The 16,354-nt window shown below is 44.1% G+C and overlaps 1 protein-coding gene across 3 annotated transcripts in view; it reads right to left on the bottom strand.

Annotated features, from left to right (window-relative positions):
- Window positions 1-16,354, bottom strand: part of CDC42BPA (CDC42 binding protein kinase alpha) — a 563,297-nt gene that overhangs the window by 338,689 nt on the left and 208,254 nt on the right. For all 3 annotated transcript variants that reach the window (XM_029593037.1, XM_029593036.1, XM_029593038.1), the window contains exon 4: window positions 9,756-9,851. In XM_029593037.1, the coding sequence (XP_029448897.1) occupies window positions 9,756-9,851 (96 nt within the window). The remainder of the gene's footprint in view (window positions 1-9,755; window positions 9,852-16,354) is intronic.

Below are 16,354 nucleotides of genomic sequence, written 5' to 3'. Positions count from 1 at the left end.
AAACACCTGAAAATCAGTTTCCAGTAGAAAAGGCCTACAAATCCTGCCCATCCTCTGCAATATCGTAAAGCACTACTGACAGGCGCGCTTAAAATAACTTTTTGGGTATTTTTTGCCCTGAGCAGAAAATCAATGCTGGATAAATCAGCAGCTGAGGGAACAGCCAAGGAATGTTGATCCTCGTGCTGAAGTGCTCCATTTAACAAAAGCCAGGGCCTGGCTGGCAGGCTCAGCTTCCAACCCCGCTGCCGCGCTGGCCTGTGCGATGACAGCCATGTGTCAGGAGAGGGCTACGGCTCTGTACTGCCAACAACTACGATGCTGGCCCAGGACCGCCTCGCTAAATATAAAACCTGCCTTGGGTTCTTGGGACGTCATGCCAGGTCATTTTCTCCCTGGAAATAAAATCAATTTAACCAGTAAACGTGAACTGGAAGCCACTGGGCAGTTCCATAAAGGCAGCCCGCCAAACTAACTTATCAGTATATAGAGAGAGAGGTTACATACAGGAGTCTTGCCTGCAGTTTTCTTATGTAACAGGAAACGGTCTGAAGTGGAGAAAGATTAGTTATAAAAGCACTTGCTCACGTTAAGAGCGATATCGTGACATTGTGGAACTCGAGGCCTCAGGAACTGAGAGTGTGTACTGAGCATAAACAGTTTAAAACAGATCTTAAAACGTGGCTTTTTACACTGGCATTTGCTACAGAGAATAGAAATTGTATGAATGGGTTTGATTTTGTTTATTTTTGAAATGGTAATCCTTTTAAATATTTTTAGATATTTTGTCTGCAGATATAAGGGTGATGAATACCTAATGTCTTAATGTATTATTTATTGCAATTTTATTATGTAAGATTGTATTTTAAGTAAGATGTTTGGCACGTAATCTATTTTTATTTTTTATGCCGTTTTATATTGTGTGCCTATTGTGAACCGTTGTGAAGGAATTGCTCTAAACAACGGTATAGAAAAGTCACCAAATAAATAAAAAAAATAAAATACTCGTAATGTGCTCTGTGAAGACAGGAGAAACGCTAGTCAGACAGACGGGTGACATCTTCATTGATCAAACGTCTTTGCAGAGCTTTCTAGGAAATGTTTAAAAAGCCTTCTGGGCATGTCCTGTATTCCTGTGTCCTCCACAGCCTGACAGTTCAATTCTAAAACTGAGAAAGCTGAAACTCCAGAGGGGGAAGAGGGAAGGAGTGTGCGACCTGTCTATTTCAGCTTAGCCTTCACTTCACCATCACTGAAGACAAGTGGCATCACCAGTCACAAAGATGAGACTCCCTAGCTAAGTGTGGAAATGAGAAGAAACAACTGTGCCGACAGGGTCATTTACCTGTTTTTGGCAAGTCTGAATTACCTTTTTATTTTTATTTTTTAAAACAAGCTTAAATTATAAAAATGGGCCCTATTGTGGTCTTGCCCAATAATACAATGGTTTGGGATTAAACCGAAACATTTTCTTATAAAGGTATCTGGGCAATGAGTGGTTTGTTTTTTTTACCTCAGAGGGTATTCTTTTTGATGTAATGGACTCGTTTCAGGTGGGGGGAGGGCATCAGGAAAGCTTGCCTACTGGGGAAGAAGATTATCCTTTTGGTATGATGAAAGGATGTAGCTCCTTTTGGTCTGCAAGAAACAAGAAGTTCACTCTCTTGCAGATGGAAAAAGTTAGATTCCAAGTAATCATTTAATTCTCAGAAGATTTTTCTTGCTCTCTAGGCTGATTTCCTAGAGGTTCTAGCCCCTAAGGCAGCGTTTCCCAACCGATTTCCCGCAGCACACTAGAGTGCCATGGCTGAAGGGCAGGTGTGCCACAGCTGCATTGTCCTTTTTTCTCTCTCTCTCATGGCCTGTAGGATGTCCCGCCAGCAGGAGGCATCAGAGAGCAGCGCCTATCGGCAGCTGCTCCTGCTTTCCCCTCTGATGATGGCTCATCTCTACAACAGAAACTGCAGGGGGTCCCCTGTAGTCTCACGAAACCTGCTGGCCCCATGCAGTTCGACTTGCAGAGGGAGGCTGGCAATGGAGGAAGAAGCAGCAATTGGTAAGCCACTCCCCAGACTTCTGCTGTTCAAGGACTGGGGGTAGAGGGGGGGAAGGGACACCTGAATGTGCCACAGATTGTGAGGGGAGAGAGAAGGGAAGGTGATGACGCCAGGGACTGGGGTAATAGGGTGGAGGGAGAGGGAAGATGATGATTGAAGGGGGTGGGGAGGAAAGGTAGAAGGAGAGGGAAGGTGATTATAATGCCAGGGAGTGAGGCTGAGGGAAGGTGATGCCAAAGGGTGGGGATGAGACAAAAGATTGATGATAATGTCAGTGGGGGAGAAGAGCTGAGAGATATGGAAGGTGATTATGTCAGGTAGTGAGGGATTGGGCAAGTGATGTGATGGGGAGAAGGGAAAGGGAAGAGAACGTGATGATGCTAGCAGATGGAGAGAAGAAAATCGATGATGTCAGGGGTGAGGTGGAGGGAGAGGGAAGGTGATGATGCTGGGAGGGATGGGGGCAGAGGGAAGGAGGTGATGATGCCAGAAGGTGGTGGAGGGGGATAGAGGGGGAGGGAAGGTGATAATGATGATGCCGGAAGGAGAGAGATGATGCCAGGGGGTGGGGAAGAGGGTTAGAAGGAAAGGGAAGAAGGTGGTGATGATGATGCCAGGGGTGAGGAAGTGGAGAGAGAAGGTGATATCAGAGGGTTCAGGAGAGGGGTGGAAGGAAAAGGAAAGTGCTGAAGCAAGGATGGGGGAAGAGGTGGTGGGAGAGGGAAGGTGATGATGTCAGGAGGCTGGGGAGAGGGACAGAAGGAAAGGGAAGGTGATGATGGTGGTGATGATGATGCCAGAGGTGCGGGAAAGAGTTTGTGTTGATGCCAGGGAGTGAGGGAGAGGGAAGGTGATGATAATGCGAGGAAGGGAGAAGAGATGGTGGGAGAATGAAGGTGATGATGATGCCAGGGAATGAGAAGGGAGAGAGGAAGAGGATAAGAGAAAGTGATGATGATGCTAGGGGGTGAGGGAGAGGGAAGGTGATGATAATGCGAGGAAGGGAGAAGAGATGGTGGGAGAATGAAGGTGATGATGATGCCAGGGAATGAGAAGAGAGAGAGGAAGAGGATAAGAGAAAGTGATGATGATGCTAGGGGGAGAGGGAGAGGGAAGGGAAGGCAAGATGATGATGATGATGCCAGGGGAGAGGCATGAGTATAATTCTGGGGGAATCAGAGACGGGAGCAATGAAGCCAAGGGGTGGGTGGAGAGAGAAGAGAAAGTGATAATGGGGAAGTGGGTGGTGTGCCACAACAAAGTGTCCTCTGCGCCAGGTGTACCATGAAACAAAAAAGGTGGGAACCATTGCCTTAAGGCATGGAGCACTATTCCTAAAGCTCTTCACTTGGAGACATACCTTGTTTTTATTTTTTAGTTTCATTGGAGGGAGGATGAGATTAGGAGGGTGAGGTAAAGGGGTTTTGGATGGGAAGGTGAGATATATATACTGTAAAAATTATTTGAAGTGGTAGCGCAGTTGTTTGTACTGCAGTTTGCATTAATAGATAGTTTTATATAAAAAATGTGGAGAAGGTTAAAAAACTAAAGTGCATTCCTGTCAAAATTTCCATGTAAGCTAAAGTGTTGTATATATATTTAAAAAAAAAAAAAAAGAGCCACCACAGGGTGGCGACTGCCTAGGGACCAAATGACCAAGCCCATCATGCCGGAGGCTGAAGTGAATCAGCTGAAGAGAGAGGGTTCCCATCCCACCCAGCTAAAAAGGAAGCTCTGCAGCCTCTGGGGAATGGAGATCCTGTCCCGCCCGGACTAGAAGTGTTCAAGTTAGGAAAAGCTCCCATAGCCACCAAGGAACCCATCCCACCCGGTAGCCCAAATGGAGGAAACCTTGCGGCTGCCAGAAAATCCTGTCAAGTCTGATGGCCCAACTGGATGAGGCCCAGAAGCCACTGGAGCATCCCCATCCCATCCCATCCAGTGGCCTAAATGGCGGAGATCCCACAACCGCGGAGGGATCCCATCCCACCTGACAGCCCAAAAGAAGGAGGCCCTTCGGCCATTAGGGGATCTCTTCCCACTCAGTGGCCCAACTGGAGGAGACCCCACAGCCTGCTAAAGAGGGAGTGTGCAGGCATGTGTGTGTTTGCCTGGGACAGAGGGAGCCAGCCTTTGTGTGTGCCCGAGGGAAAAAGTCTGTGATAGTTTCGTAAAGAGAAAGCGTCAGCATGTGTGAGTGTGTTTGTGTGCGCGCATGGGAGAGGGAGCCAGCATGGCTGGGTGTGTTTGTGCTGAAAAAGAGGGAGCCAGCATATGTATACGTGTGTGTGCCTGAGAGAGGGAAGCTAGTGAGAGTGTGTGTGTGCGCGTAGCCTGAGAGAGGGAAGCTAGTGAGAGTGTGTGTGTGCGCGTAGCCTGAGAGAGGGAAGCTAGTGAGAGTGTATGTGTGCACGTGTGCCTGAGAGAGAGGGAGCCAGCATGGGTGGGTGTTTTTGCAAGTGTGCCTGAGAGAGAGGGAGCGTGTGTGTGTGTGCACCTGAGAGAAAGGGAGCCAGCTTGCATGCATGTGTGCATGCCTAAGAGAGAGAGAGAGAGCCAGCATGAGTGTGTGTGTGTTTGTCTGAGAAAGGGAGGCAGCATGTTTGTGTGTAGGCATGTGTGTTTGAAAGAGAGGGCGCATGTGTGAGTCTGAGAAAGCATGTGTGTGAGTGTGAGAAAGAGCACATGTGAGCATATATGAGTGTGAGAAAGGAAGAATTTGTATGTGTAGGCGTGTGCGCGAATTTGAAAGAGGGAGCATTTGTGTGTCTATGTGAGTGGGAGGATGAATGTGTGTATATATATGACAGAAGAGAAAGTCTGAGTAGAAGAGGACCAGAAGGCTCATCTGCATACTGCTCCCAGTATCCCCCGGGAGAGGAGTCCAAAGGTCACCACAAGCGATCCAGGGATTGAATTCCACAGCCCTAGCTTCCAGAGGCCCCGCTTCCTTTGCAGTAGAAGAGGACCGGAATCTCAAACCCTTCAATTAACTGAGTGAAGATCAATTTAATAGTGGTTAAAGAGGATTGGTAAGTATAGCTTTGGGAAATCTTTGGACTTATAAAACTTTGGTGAAAAGTGAAATAGATATATTCTTTAGAGTTTGAGTGTGTCTGAGGTAATAAGCAAGCCAGAGATAGTTAATTCTAGTGTCTGTCTCTTCCACCCACTCAATCCTTGATTTTTAGGCAAGAGACACTTTCTCATTAAAAATCAATCATACTATTATACCAGCCCTTATTGAAAGTTTAATCATCCCCTTGTAGGACAATAGCTGATTAATTAGTAAATTAACCTGTAAATTTAAATTACTCTAATTCCAACTCCCTTAGTATCCTAAACTTAACTAGGAACTCAATAAAATTAAGATGAAGGAAGCAGTCCAGCAGCAAGAGGGGGGCTTTCCAGTCTTTTGCACTGAGTGTCACATGTATGATTTTTTACCCGCCGGTGAGAGATTGTGTATGTGCACTCGGTGCAAAGAGCTCTTGGCTCTCAGGGAACAAGTCCAATCTCCTGGACCACAGCCTCTTGCACCATCTGGTGCAGTTCCTCTCGGAGCGCTGGGGTGGTGAGCCCCAGGTCCGGAGTGGGAGGCACTACGGGCAGTACCGGAGGGTCCACTGGTCCCGGTGGCATTTCGGTAGCCCCTTCCACCAAAGGCACGGGGGCTCCTCGGTGCATCCGACTGCGAGGACACTGGATGCTCCTCGGCTCAGGTCTTTTTCATCAGCGGTTCCGCCGATGACTCCACCGACGTAGCGGACGCGGAAGGCACCGGCCTCCGATGTTTATGTCGGTGCTTCTCTCGACTGTCTGCTTTCCCTAATTCCGGCATCGATGATGTAGACACAGAGGACTGGGACAGCGATCGGGTGTCTTCAGCCTCGGAGCGATGTTGATGCTTCAGCGAGGATAGAGTCGATGGAACCTGCGGAGACTTGCGATGGAATAAAAGGGCCATCTTTTCCAATCGTGCCTTACGGCCCTTCGGGTTCATTTGGGCACAATCGGTACACGACTCCAAGTCATGCGACGGTCTGAGGCATAAAACACAGACTAAATGAGGGTCTGTGATTGATATAGTCCTCGGACAGTCAGGGCACAGACAAAAACCCGTCGCCATCGTGGCAGTCGAAAAATTTAGGCCGGCTGCTGTTGGCGCCAAGGCCTCGAGAGGTCCCTGCTGGGAACCGACCGAAAAACGGTGGTAAACTTACCGCACGACCCGGAATTCGACGGCGAAGATGGGAGACCCCTAGAGGGTATAAACTTATGCAAGTTTTAAAATAATTTCCTGAGGAAATTTTCCAGTCAGGAACTGTGAAGAGCTCCAAAAATCCGCGTGGCTATTAGCTGAGCGGAAAAAAAGAGACTGAAGGGAGACCCCTGCTGGATGCAGGGTTATTGCCATGCTGGGCATGCCCAGTAGGTGCCAGTCAAAGTTCTAGAAACTTTGACAAAAGTATTCCGTGATTGGCTCCATCAGATGATGTCGCCCACATGTGAGGACTACCATCCTGCTTGCCCTGTGAGAAAATTCACCTTTCAGCAGGACAATGATCCCAAGCACAAGGCCAAAGCAATACAGGAGTGGTTGAACAACAAAAAGGTGAATATTCTACAATGGCCAAGTCAAAATCCAGATCTCAATCCAATCGAGAATCTGTGGCACTATCTGAAAATCGCAGTCCATAAGTGTCATCCAACTAACCTGAATAAGCTGGGGCAAATCCGCCAGGAAGAATGGGTAAAAATCACTCCCAAACAGTGTGCAAAGCTGGTAGAAACTTACCTCAACAGACTTAAAGCTGTTATTGCAACAAAAGGTGGTTCTATCAAGTACTTGTCTGAAGGGGTTGAATACTTATGCAAGCAGCATTTTTCAGTTTTTAATTTTATTTCACAAAAAATGCAGAGAAATAATGAATTGTGACTCTAAAAATTTACTTTAAGAGCATGCTGGTTTGCAACAAACATACTGTCTGGAGCAATCTGTGTAAGTGTAATTTGTAATCCACATAAATCTGCTGACTTTTTAGGGGGTCGAACACTTTTGCACACCACTGTATCCTTAGTCCCTGATTATCACACTTCCACCTTAATGATTTTAATAGTTTTCTTAATAAATGAAATTCCCATCTCTTTTGCACTTGTCTTGATTAGATTGTAAGCACTACCGAGAATGAACTGTCTCCTGATTGTTTTTGTACATCGTTGCTATGTCAAGTAGTGCTATAGAAATAATAAATAGTGGTAGTAGTATGATGGAATCGCCAAAACCAATGGCAGTACTAACCTCTCTCTCTTTAGCACACGCCCCAGGTGTGAGGGGATAAAACATTATCCGAGGGGCAGACTCTAGCTACAGGACTGCTTCCTGCCACTCCTAGGTGATGGTCTCCTCCTTCCAAGCAGTACAAGGGCTGCCAGACTGGACTTGGGACCGCCCCACTGTGTCCCTAAATGTCTCCTATATGCCTCTCGGCTTGCCTTTCTGGCCTGCAGAGATTGGACTTGCTCTCTGAGCATGAGAAGCTCGTTCCACCAGATGCAGGCATACGACCTCTCACAGACAGGTAGTCAATCAAATAAGTGGCACTTGGTGCAAACAACTAGAAAGCCCCCATCTCGCTGCTGGACTTCTTTGTGCATCTTAATTCTTTTTTCTAAACTGTTTTTTAAAGCTATTAAAAGAGTGGGAACACAATCAAATTTAAAAACTTTAAAATGTATTAGGTGTATTTTATGCTTAGTTTGTCAATGATTTGCAACAGAAGTAAAATTAGTCAATTACTAAAATCACGAGTTAATTGTGTGTTGTTGTAAATTCCTAACTGATTTTTATTTTGAACAATTTCCTCTTAATAGGGGAAATTGGGGGTCTGATTGCCACCCATGTGACCGGCATGGGTGGCAATCAGACCCCCAATGATTTGTCCAGGAATCAGTTCTTACACCTTCTCACAGCGAGGAACGGCTTTTGCAAACTCTCAACATTACTTTCCTGACACGCAATATTATACTCAGAGCTTAAACCTTAAACTACAGACAGGATTAATTCAAGCTCTCAAACTACCTCCTAGCACATAAATATACAAACACAGTAACAGTGCAACCCTCGAGCAAATTCCTTTGTAAAAATGTAAGCACAATTTCCTAGCAAACGAATCCTCAAGTCCTGCTTAACTGCCAGCAGGCACAGCTTCTGCTTACAGCATGCCCTTAGTCTAACATCCTCTGGAAGTGTGGTGCACAAAAAGGTGCTGCTACCAAATACGATTTTGCTCCAATTCTATTTTTCACAACCCTGCCATCTGGTTTCACAAAAGCTGCTAGGAAGTGTACCAAGTCAGTTTATTTTTTTAGATAAGGATCATTTCCCTGTAACGTCCGAAATACAAATGTCACCACCTTAAATTGCACACATGCACCTTTAGGAAGCACAGATAGGAAGCCAATGTGCAAAACACAGTAATGGAATTTAGGTCCTCCTAACACTGCTCTTGCATCAATCTTTCAGGAAGACCGATGCACAAGCCATTACACAATAGTTCAGATGTGATCTCACCAAGGTATAGATCAATGTCTTAAAGGATTTCAGATCCAAAAGAGGATGCTGTTTCCACATTATGGCAACTTAAAGAAATTGGAGAGTACTAGCTGGGCATCCTGCACCTCAAAATCAAGATAACTCCACGACAGAGTCCAAGTTAAAAGACATCCTGCAAGATATCAAATTGCTGTTCCCAATGCTAAGCACCAGTTTGCTTTTTTAAATAATCTGGCAAGTTGTTACATAAGAGCTGGCTTGAAATACTTACAGTATTACAGTTCATATTACCTCTTGACTGTTGCTTTATATTATTTTACAAGAACTAGCCTCATGGCTCAGGCCATAGCACTGTACACTGTAGCAAAAGGGATCTATTTATCTAATTTTTATTTTCCGCTTTTTGGCACTAAGATCAGGTTCCCTATTTGTTGGGGGCCACTCACATCTGGGCATAGTTTGAGTAAGTGGTTTGCACAGGGAAGACAGCTGCTACTATTGGTAAAGGAGGAGTAACTTAATGCTCAGAGGAGCAGGATGAGAACAAGGAAGGCTATGATTCACTAATGCTCCTTCTTTCCATGGGCAAAGTTCATTCATTCAACATTGCCTCAGGTATAAACTTGGAACATAAACTCACTGGAGCAGTAAAATACTACTGAACCTGAATTTAACTTGCCTTGAACTCAGGTTTGGAAAAGCATGAAATTAAATCTAAAAATATCCAAAACCGCTATTGTGGTAACCAATGAGCAGCACTAAAGTGACTCCTTTCCAGCTATCAGCCCAGGGAAGGACAATATAGGCACGAGGCAGGCGAGACGGCAAGATTAAAGGGGAGAAAATGTTTTTTTAAAATAAAACAATTGAAAAAATTAATGAAACTGTGTATAAAGTTAAATACATACATTACACTAAAATCATTACTGTTAGCTGAACCACTGCCATCATTTCTATGTTTCTAAATTAGCGTTCACTCTCTAATTCCAATGGTATTTAATTAAATCCAACAATATTTATATGCTGTAAATATATTTTGCCAAGAAAAGCAAAATTGATTTTAATGAGAAAGGTGGTACCAGAAGAAACACAAATAATAATTAAAGCAAGTGTCTGCAGCATAAGGAAAGCGTGATCCTTACTAAATAGTGTTCATCCTGGAAGGCATAGTGCAATGCTGTAATCCACTGATTATCTCCATTCACTAGAACGTCCCTTTCTTCTCGGAAACAGGCTGTCTGTAAAGAACAAATTGGTACTGCTGTTAGAAGATACAGAATAATGGAAGAAATGTATAATTACATCCAAACTCTGCACCTGGACATGATACGCAGACAGCTGTGGTGAGTCACGGGCAGGCTGCTGATTTTCACAAACTTCAACAATGACTTAAAAAGGAGAAAGTCACAAATCTATCGGTCCACACGGGCTAGGGACTCTGCTCCACGTGGAGAGATGCAGGGCCAGGAAGGGCGGAGATCTGTAGCAAGGGTTTTGGCTGGCAAAGTTAAGAGTTACTCCCCAGCACAGAGCCAGGCCTGGAGCCATCACTAGCTGCCTAAGCCTCGGGGAAACCGTGATCACTGCCATTCTAGAAGCTGCTCTATTAATTTGGTTTAAGTTGGGAAAAGGCTTTGCGTCAGATTTCCCAGAACTTTGGAGGCAGGGGCGGCTCAAGACAGTCTGCTGGCTGAGGCAAGAGATGGGATGGCTCCCTTCCCCCCCGCCCAAGGGGTGCCACAGGTGGAAGCAGTGAAAGGGGAGGAGTTCCCTTGGCAATTTGAAATGCTGGGGAAGTGGGGAGGCAGGGTCAGGATTCCTAGAGGACCGGCAGAGAGAGCGTCAGCTCTAATATTTCTAGGACGCTGGTAATCCTGTCACACTCCCAGGAACCCTACCATCCCACCCTGGAGAAGTAAGAAATGGGTGCATGGGGAGAGTCCCCCAGGGTCGGTGCCCTAGTAAAATCTTGCAGATCTGTTTTTCCGCCCCTTCCTACATTCACTTAAAAAGTATGCATTGATAATGGTTTACAGGAAAGAACATTCAATGTACAGTCTTATCGGGTAAAACATCACTTACAACACATATATATATATATTTATATTTACTACCGTGGTGCCAACCACAAAACTCTGCAAAAAAGATCCTTGAAACCCATATAGTATTAGGCCTATTTTTATCAAGTGCTGAGTGTGGGCTTGGCCCTCAGAAAACCATGAGTAACCTGAACTACAATTACAATATAGTAAACCTCCTCCCATATTAAAACAGCACGGACTGTCAACACTCACACTAACAACCCTACCTATGAAAAGACAACAATACAAATATTACACCAGGCCCTAAAACACCAATACACCTAATAGTAGGTGTATTGGGAGGAGAAATAGCCTAGTGGTTAGAGCAGTGGACTGTGAACCAGGAGACCAGGGTTCGAGTCCTGCTGTCACTCCTTGTGACCTTGGGCAAGTCACTTTATCCTCCATTGCCTCAGGTACAAACTTAGATTGTAAGCCCTCTGGGGATAGAGAAATACCTACAGTACCTGAATGTAAACCGGTGTGATATCTCAATTGAGATCGAATGTCAGTATATAAAAATAATAAATAAATAAATAAATAAATATTAGGGAAAACAGAACAAGCCAAGCTGTTATATAGATCCCTACAGAAAAAATACATGCCAACAGAATACCTCACCTCAGTCACTCCTACGGATAAAGAGATAATAAAGTATAAATAGAAACATGCGGACATAAACTGAACTGGAAACCACATCAAGCCAGATTCCGTATGCAATGCAACAATGGAAAAACAGAAACATCACCATTCCTCATTAAACACCAAATAAAATCAAGAAATATAAAACATCAAAATAGTAAAACCAAATAAAAATAATAAATATTTCAAAACAGCTGATGAATTGAACATTCAGTGATGACATACACATAACATTGTTTTTTTAATTTCCTAAACATCAATAAAATATTTCAAAACAGCAGACAACACACACAATATAATTAAAACTAAACTACAAAAAAATTCCCTGCTCTCCATACCTGGAAACTTTAGATTTCAGTCACCCTGAGATTCTCGTGGATTAGTCAGGGGTGGGAGATATGCACAAACTTTCCCCTCTCTCTTCTATATACACACATTGTAACATGTTCATTCTCAAACAAACTTACTTATATTCTCTCTCATGCACATGCTCACTGGCTCACATTCTCTCTCCAAGACACGCTCACTGTGTCACAAACTCTCTCAAGTTCTTGCTCATACACAAGCTCACTGGCTCAATCACTCTTATACTCAACACACAGACCCATCAGCTTATATAGTCCTGCTTACACATATGCTCACTGGGTCACTCATATTCTCTCACTCAAACACACACAGCTCACTGGCTTACTCACTCTCACTCATACACATGCTCTGGAAACCACAAACCTGACTGTATTATGCAGTGCAACAATGGAAAAACAGAATCATTCCTCATAAAACATCAAGCAATACAATCAAGAGACATAAAACATCATTCATAATATTAAAACCATACTAATAAGAAGAATAAATGTTAAAACAGCTGACAAACATCCAATAATTAAAAAGTCACATTATTTCTATTTCCCAAACACCAATAAAATATTTCAAAACAGCAGATATGAAAATACCCCAAAATTTAAAATAATAGGATTAAAAAATATCTTACTCTTCAGACCATGATATAAATGAATAAATACCTGAGATCTTTTGGTTTCCAGTCACCCAGAGATTGTCACGGATTCGGAGGAAGTGGCTGCACAAACTTTATCTTCTTGTTCTACCCTTCACACACACACATGTGCTCGTTCTCTCATATACATGTGGCTCCCTCATGCACACATGCATGTTCTCTCTCACGCTCATGCTGGCTTTCACATGTAACAGGTCTCTCTCGCACACATATGCAGGTTCTCTCTCATACATACACATAGGTGCTCGCTCTCATACATACACATAGGTGCAGGCTCTCATATGCACACAGTCTCTTACTCTTACACACACACACAGGCTGTCTCACACATACATGATGAATTTCACGCACACACAACGCTGGGGGGGGTGGAGACTTTACTAACACACCATTTTTCTTTTCAAAGGTACAGCGTGAGAACCTCCACCAGTACGTCATCAAAAAGTGCTGCCACACCTGCACGAGACTCTCTTCTGCAAACTGTGCCTTCGTCTTCCTTCCAATGAGGGTGGGAATCTCAAAAGGCACCAGTCTTCCTGCCACTGGGGGTAGGAACCCCACCAGGACTTCCTCAACATGTGCTGCTTTCTTCCTGCCAGGGGGGGGGAGTGGGAACCCCACTGGTATTTCCTCAAATGGCGCCACTCTCCTCCTGCTTGGGAATGGAAACCCCACTACTTTTCCTCAAACGGTGGCAATCAATTCCTGCTTAGTGTTGGGAATCCATCAGCATTTTATCTACTTGTGCTGCTGAGCGGGATTTTGTATCTTTTTGACAGCAAAATGAGGCGGTCAGCAGAGGGCTGTTTTAGGGGGCACTTTTTGCCACCTGAAGCAACTGCCTCACCCTGCCTAATGGTAGAACCGCCCCTGTCTGGAGGGCAAAAAACTGAGTTTTAGCTAATAGAATTGACTTGATAAGTAACGATCTAAAGAGATGTTTAATGTAGTTTTTGTTTTTTTGTTTTGCTTTTGCTTGTATAAAACTCCTATTATCTCCCTGGGGCAAGTGGGGTTTGTAAAGGGAAGATACTCTAGTGCAGTGGGTCCCAACCCTGTCCTGGGGACCCCCCAGCCAGTCAGGTTTTCAGGATATCCACAATGAATATGCATATTCATTGTGGATATCCCTAGGACAGGGTTGGGAACCACTGCTCTAGTGTCAATGTTAGACGTATTTCCTTTTTGTTGGATCTCTGCAAATGTCGTCATTTTGTTGATCCTGTCTTGGTGGGATTTGATGCTGAGAAAGCCTTTGACCAGGTTTCATGGTCTTTTTTTAAATTTGTCTTGGACAAATTTGGGATTTCAGGTTTCTTTTTTCAGACTATTCAGGTATTATGCGATCCTGGGCCTGGATTTGGGTTAATAGCAGACTTTCAGCTGCTTTCTCTTTGTCTAGGGGCACTCGCCAGGGCTCTCCCTTGTCCTTTATGTTGTTGCTTGAACCCTTGGTGTATGCTCTTCAAGATTTGCTTTCAATGTGCGATTCTCTGTTAGATTTGAATCATCCCAATAATCCCATCCCACCCCAATAATCCCATTATTGGGATGATTCAAATCTAACAGAGAATCGCACATTGAAAGAAAAAAGATAAGGATTTATAATAATGGAGGCGTCTAAAGGAATTCGATATTCATAAAGTATCCCCTGATGAAGGCTGGTTGACAGCTGAAACATGGTCCATGTCGGGCGGTGTTGAAATATGCTACAGTGGGAAGCTAAGTACAGTTCTTTATGAAAAATCAATGTTATGAATATAGTAATATGAGACGTTAAAGGAGTGTATTTGAGAGTGATATATAGTGTTTTGGGGTTAATGGTAACTGGTTTTAGAAAAATTTTGGAAACATTTTTGATTAAAGATTGGTGAGTACTTGTATTGAAACAACGTCAAATGATTACATAGAAGTGCTATATTAATGGCTGATACTGTTTGTGGCCCATTGCGTGGTGAGAGACAGTGGATTACACTCAATCAGCACTAAAGTCTGATGACATTTCTAAAAAATTTTCTTAAAAAGTTTTTTGGTATGGTCTCTCCTCTTTGTTGTTGAATTTGATATTTTTGAGGGGATTGTGGCTTCTGTGTAGTGATACAAGAGAATTAATTACACACCAGAAAAAGTCAAAATAGCCAACAAAATCCAACTATTCCCAGCTCCATATAGGAGACACCTACAGGTCAGAGACTTTGAACTGGGTCCCAAAAAATTTTGCACCTAGGCGTTCTTAATATTCTGTCAATGTCCATTGGCCCTTACCCCACATTTCTCAACATTTACCATTTTTCACACTGTTCCCAAGCAGACACCCCCTTCTCCTCTCTGCCTCGTTCAGCATTTACCCCTTCTCTCCCCACCAATCATTCTTGCCTGGATTATTTCCTGCTGTCAGCTGAGTCATAAACCCCTGCCACATGAATACCTAGGGCCTGGGGCACATCAGAGAATGAGCCCCTGTATGCCAGTCAGCTGGCGTGGGAGAGGAGCCTATTCTCTGCCATTCACTGCTGCTGTGTGTGCTGCTTGCTCCTCCTGCCCCTCCTCAGTGCTGTCCAGCTACCGTGGGACTGCCAGCACTGCAGCCCAGCAAGGACTCAGACGACAACTAACTCGGGCCCTGACTGCTATGGTCTGGGATATTAATACACAGACCCTAGGGGAAAAGCACAGGACTGCTTCCACGGCCAAGTCCATAAGCAAAGCACGTCAAGCGGCACTGACTGAATTTTCAAGGAGGCTCCTCACCCAGTAAAAATGTTGCTAGCAGTAAAAGTTTATGGGTTGTCATATGGCTTAGGATTAACCTGCACAGCCCGGCAGATCCTACCATAAGAAGCTTGCTTACCATTTTAGTCCTTTTCTGCCATCATTACTAGGTTACTACGACTCTCCCAAGGTACACTGGCTGGGAAGCACTAGTCTAGCTGACAACTCCACTTGCCTGCTAGGAGGTTTTCTTTCCCTGCTAGATAAGGGCCCAGCTTCACAGTCTGACAACTTCCTGACAGAGGGTTAACAAAGAAACCAAAAAAAAATATAAGGCAATATTCTTTTTTGGACTAAAATAAACTTCTTGAGTACCTTTTGAGATCCAATACTCTCTTTCTCAGAACAAAACAGAATAAGCAAATTATGACATTATCAGAAAATGAAAATGAATTATAAAAAGCAAACATAAGGAAAAAAGCACAGGACCGCTTACACAGCCAAGTCCATAAGCAAAGCAGGTCAGGCAGCACTGTCTGAATTTTCAAGAAGGCTCCTCACCCAGTAAAAATGTTGCTAGCAGTACATTTTTATGGGTTGTCATATGGCTTGGGATTAGCCTGCACAGCGCAGCAGAAACCACCATAAGAAGCTTGCTGGGCAGACTGGCTGGACCCTCTCTGCCATCATCACTATGTTATTCCAATGTGAATGGGTGAAGGGGAAGAGGGGGAAAGGGATGAGGAAGATTTGATGGGTGACGGGGACGCCTCTATCATTTACTTCTATCTTCTGGTAATGTCACCTTTTGCTCATTCCATTCTGACCTGAGGAAGAGCATCAGCTCTCAAAAGCTAGTCAAGAAATATATTAAGTTAGTCCAATAAAAACGTATCACATTTCATTTCTGTGCATTCAAGTGGACTAACACAGCAGCCACACTATCTCCCTGACACAAATGGAGAGATATGGTTACTCTCTGCATGTTGAAGCATAACATGGCTACCTAATTGTCAGTTTGGATTAAGCCAATTTGATTAGCCAAAGGATTTCTGGAAACCTTTAGTGTGTAACATATTGCCCTCAACTCTAGGAAGTTAGTGTAATTTCTTCTGGAGGGAAAAGATTTGAAGGTGTGAAATCCATTTAGATGAGCTCTGTAGCTCAGGCTGAACACATCAGTGGTCAGAACAATTGACTATATCTGGAAGGTCATAGCCCTTGGGTAAGCGACCATGACAGGGAGTCTGAGCTTCTCCGGTATACTGATATATTCCTGTGGTCCTTAAAT

The sequence above is a fragment of the Rhinatrema bivittatum genome, chromosome 3, assembly GCF_901001135.1.
Source record: "Rhinatrema bivittatum chromosome 3, aRhiBiv1.1, whole genome shotgun sequence".
Classification (NCBI taxonomy): domain Eukaryota; kingdom Metazoa; phylum Chordata; class Amphibia; order Gymnophiona; family Rhinatrematidae; genus Rhinatrema; species Rhinatrema bivittatum.
Note: the sequence above shows the minus strand (reverse complement) of the source record. Positions and strands in the feature narration are given on the sequence as shown.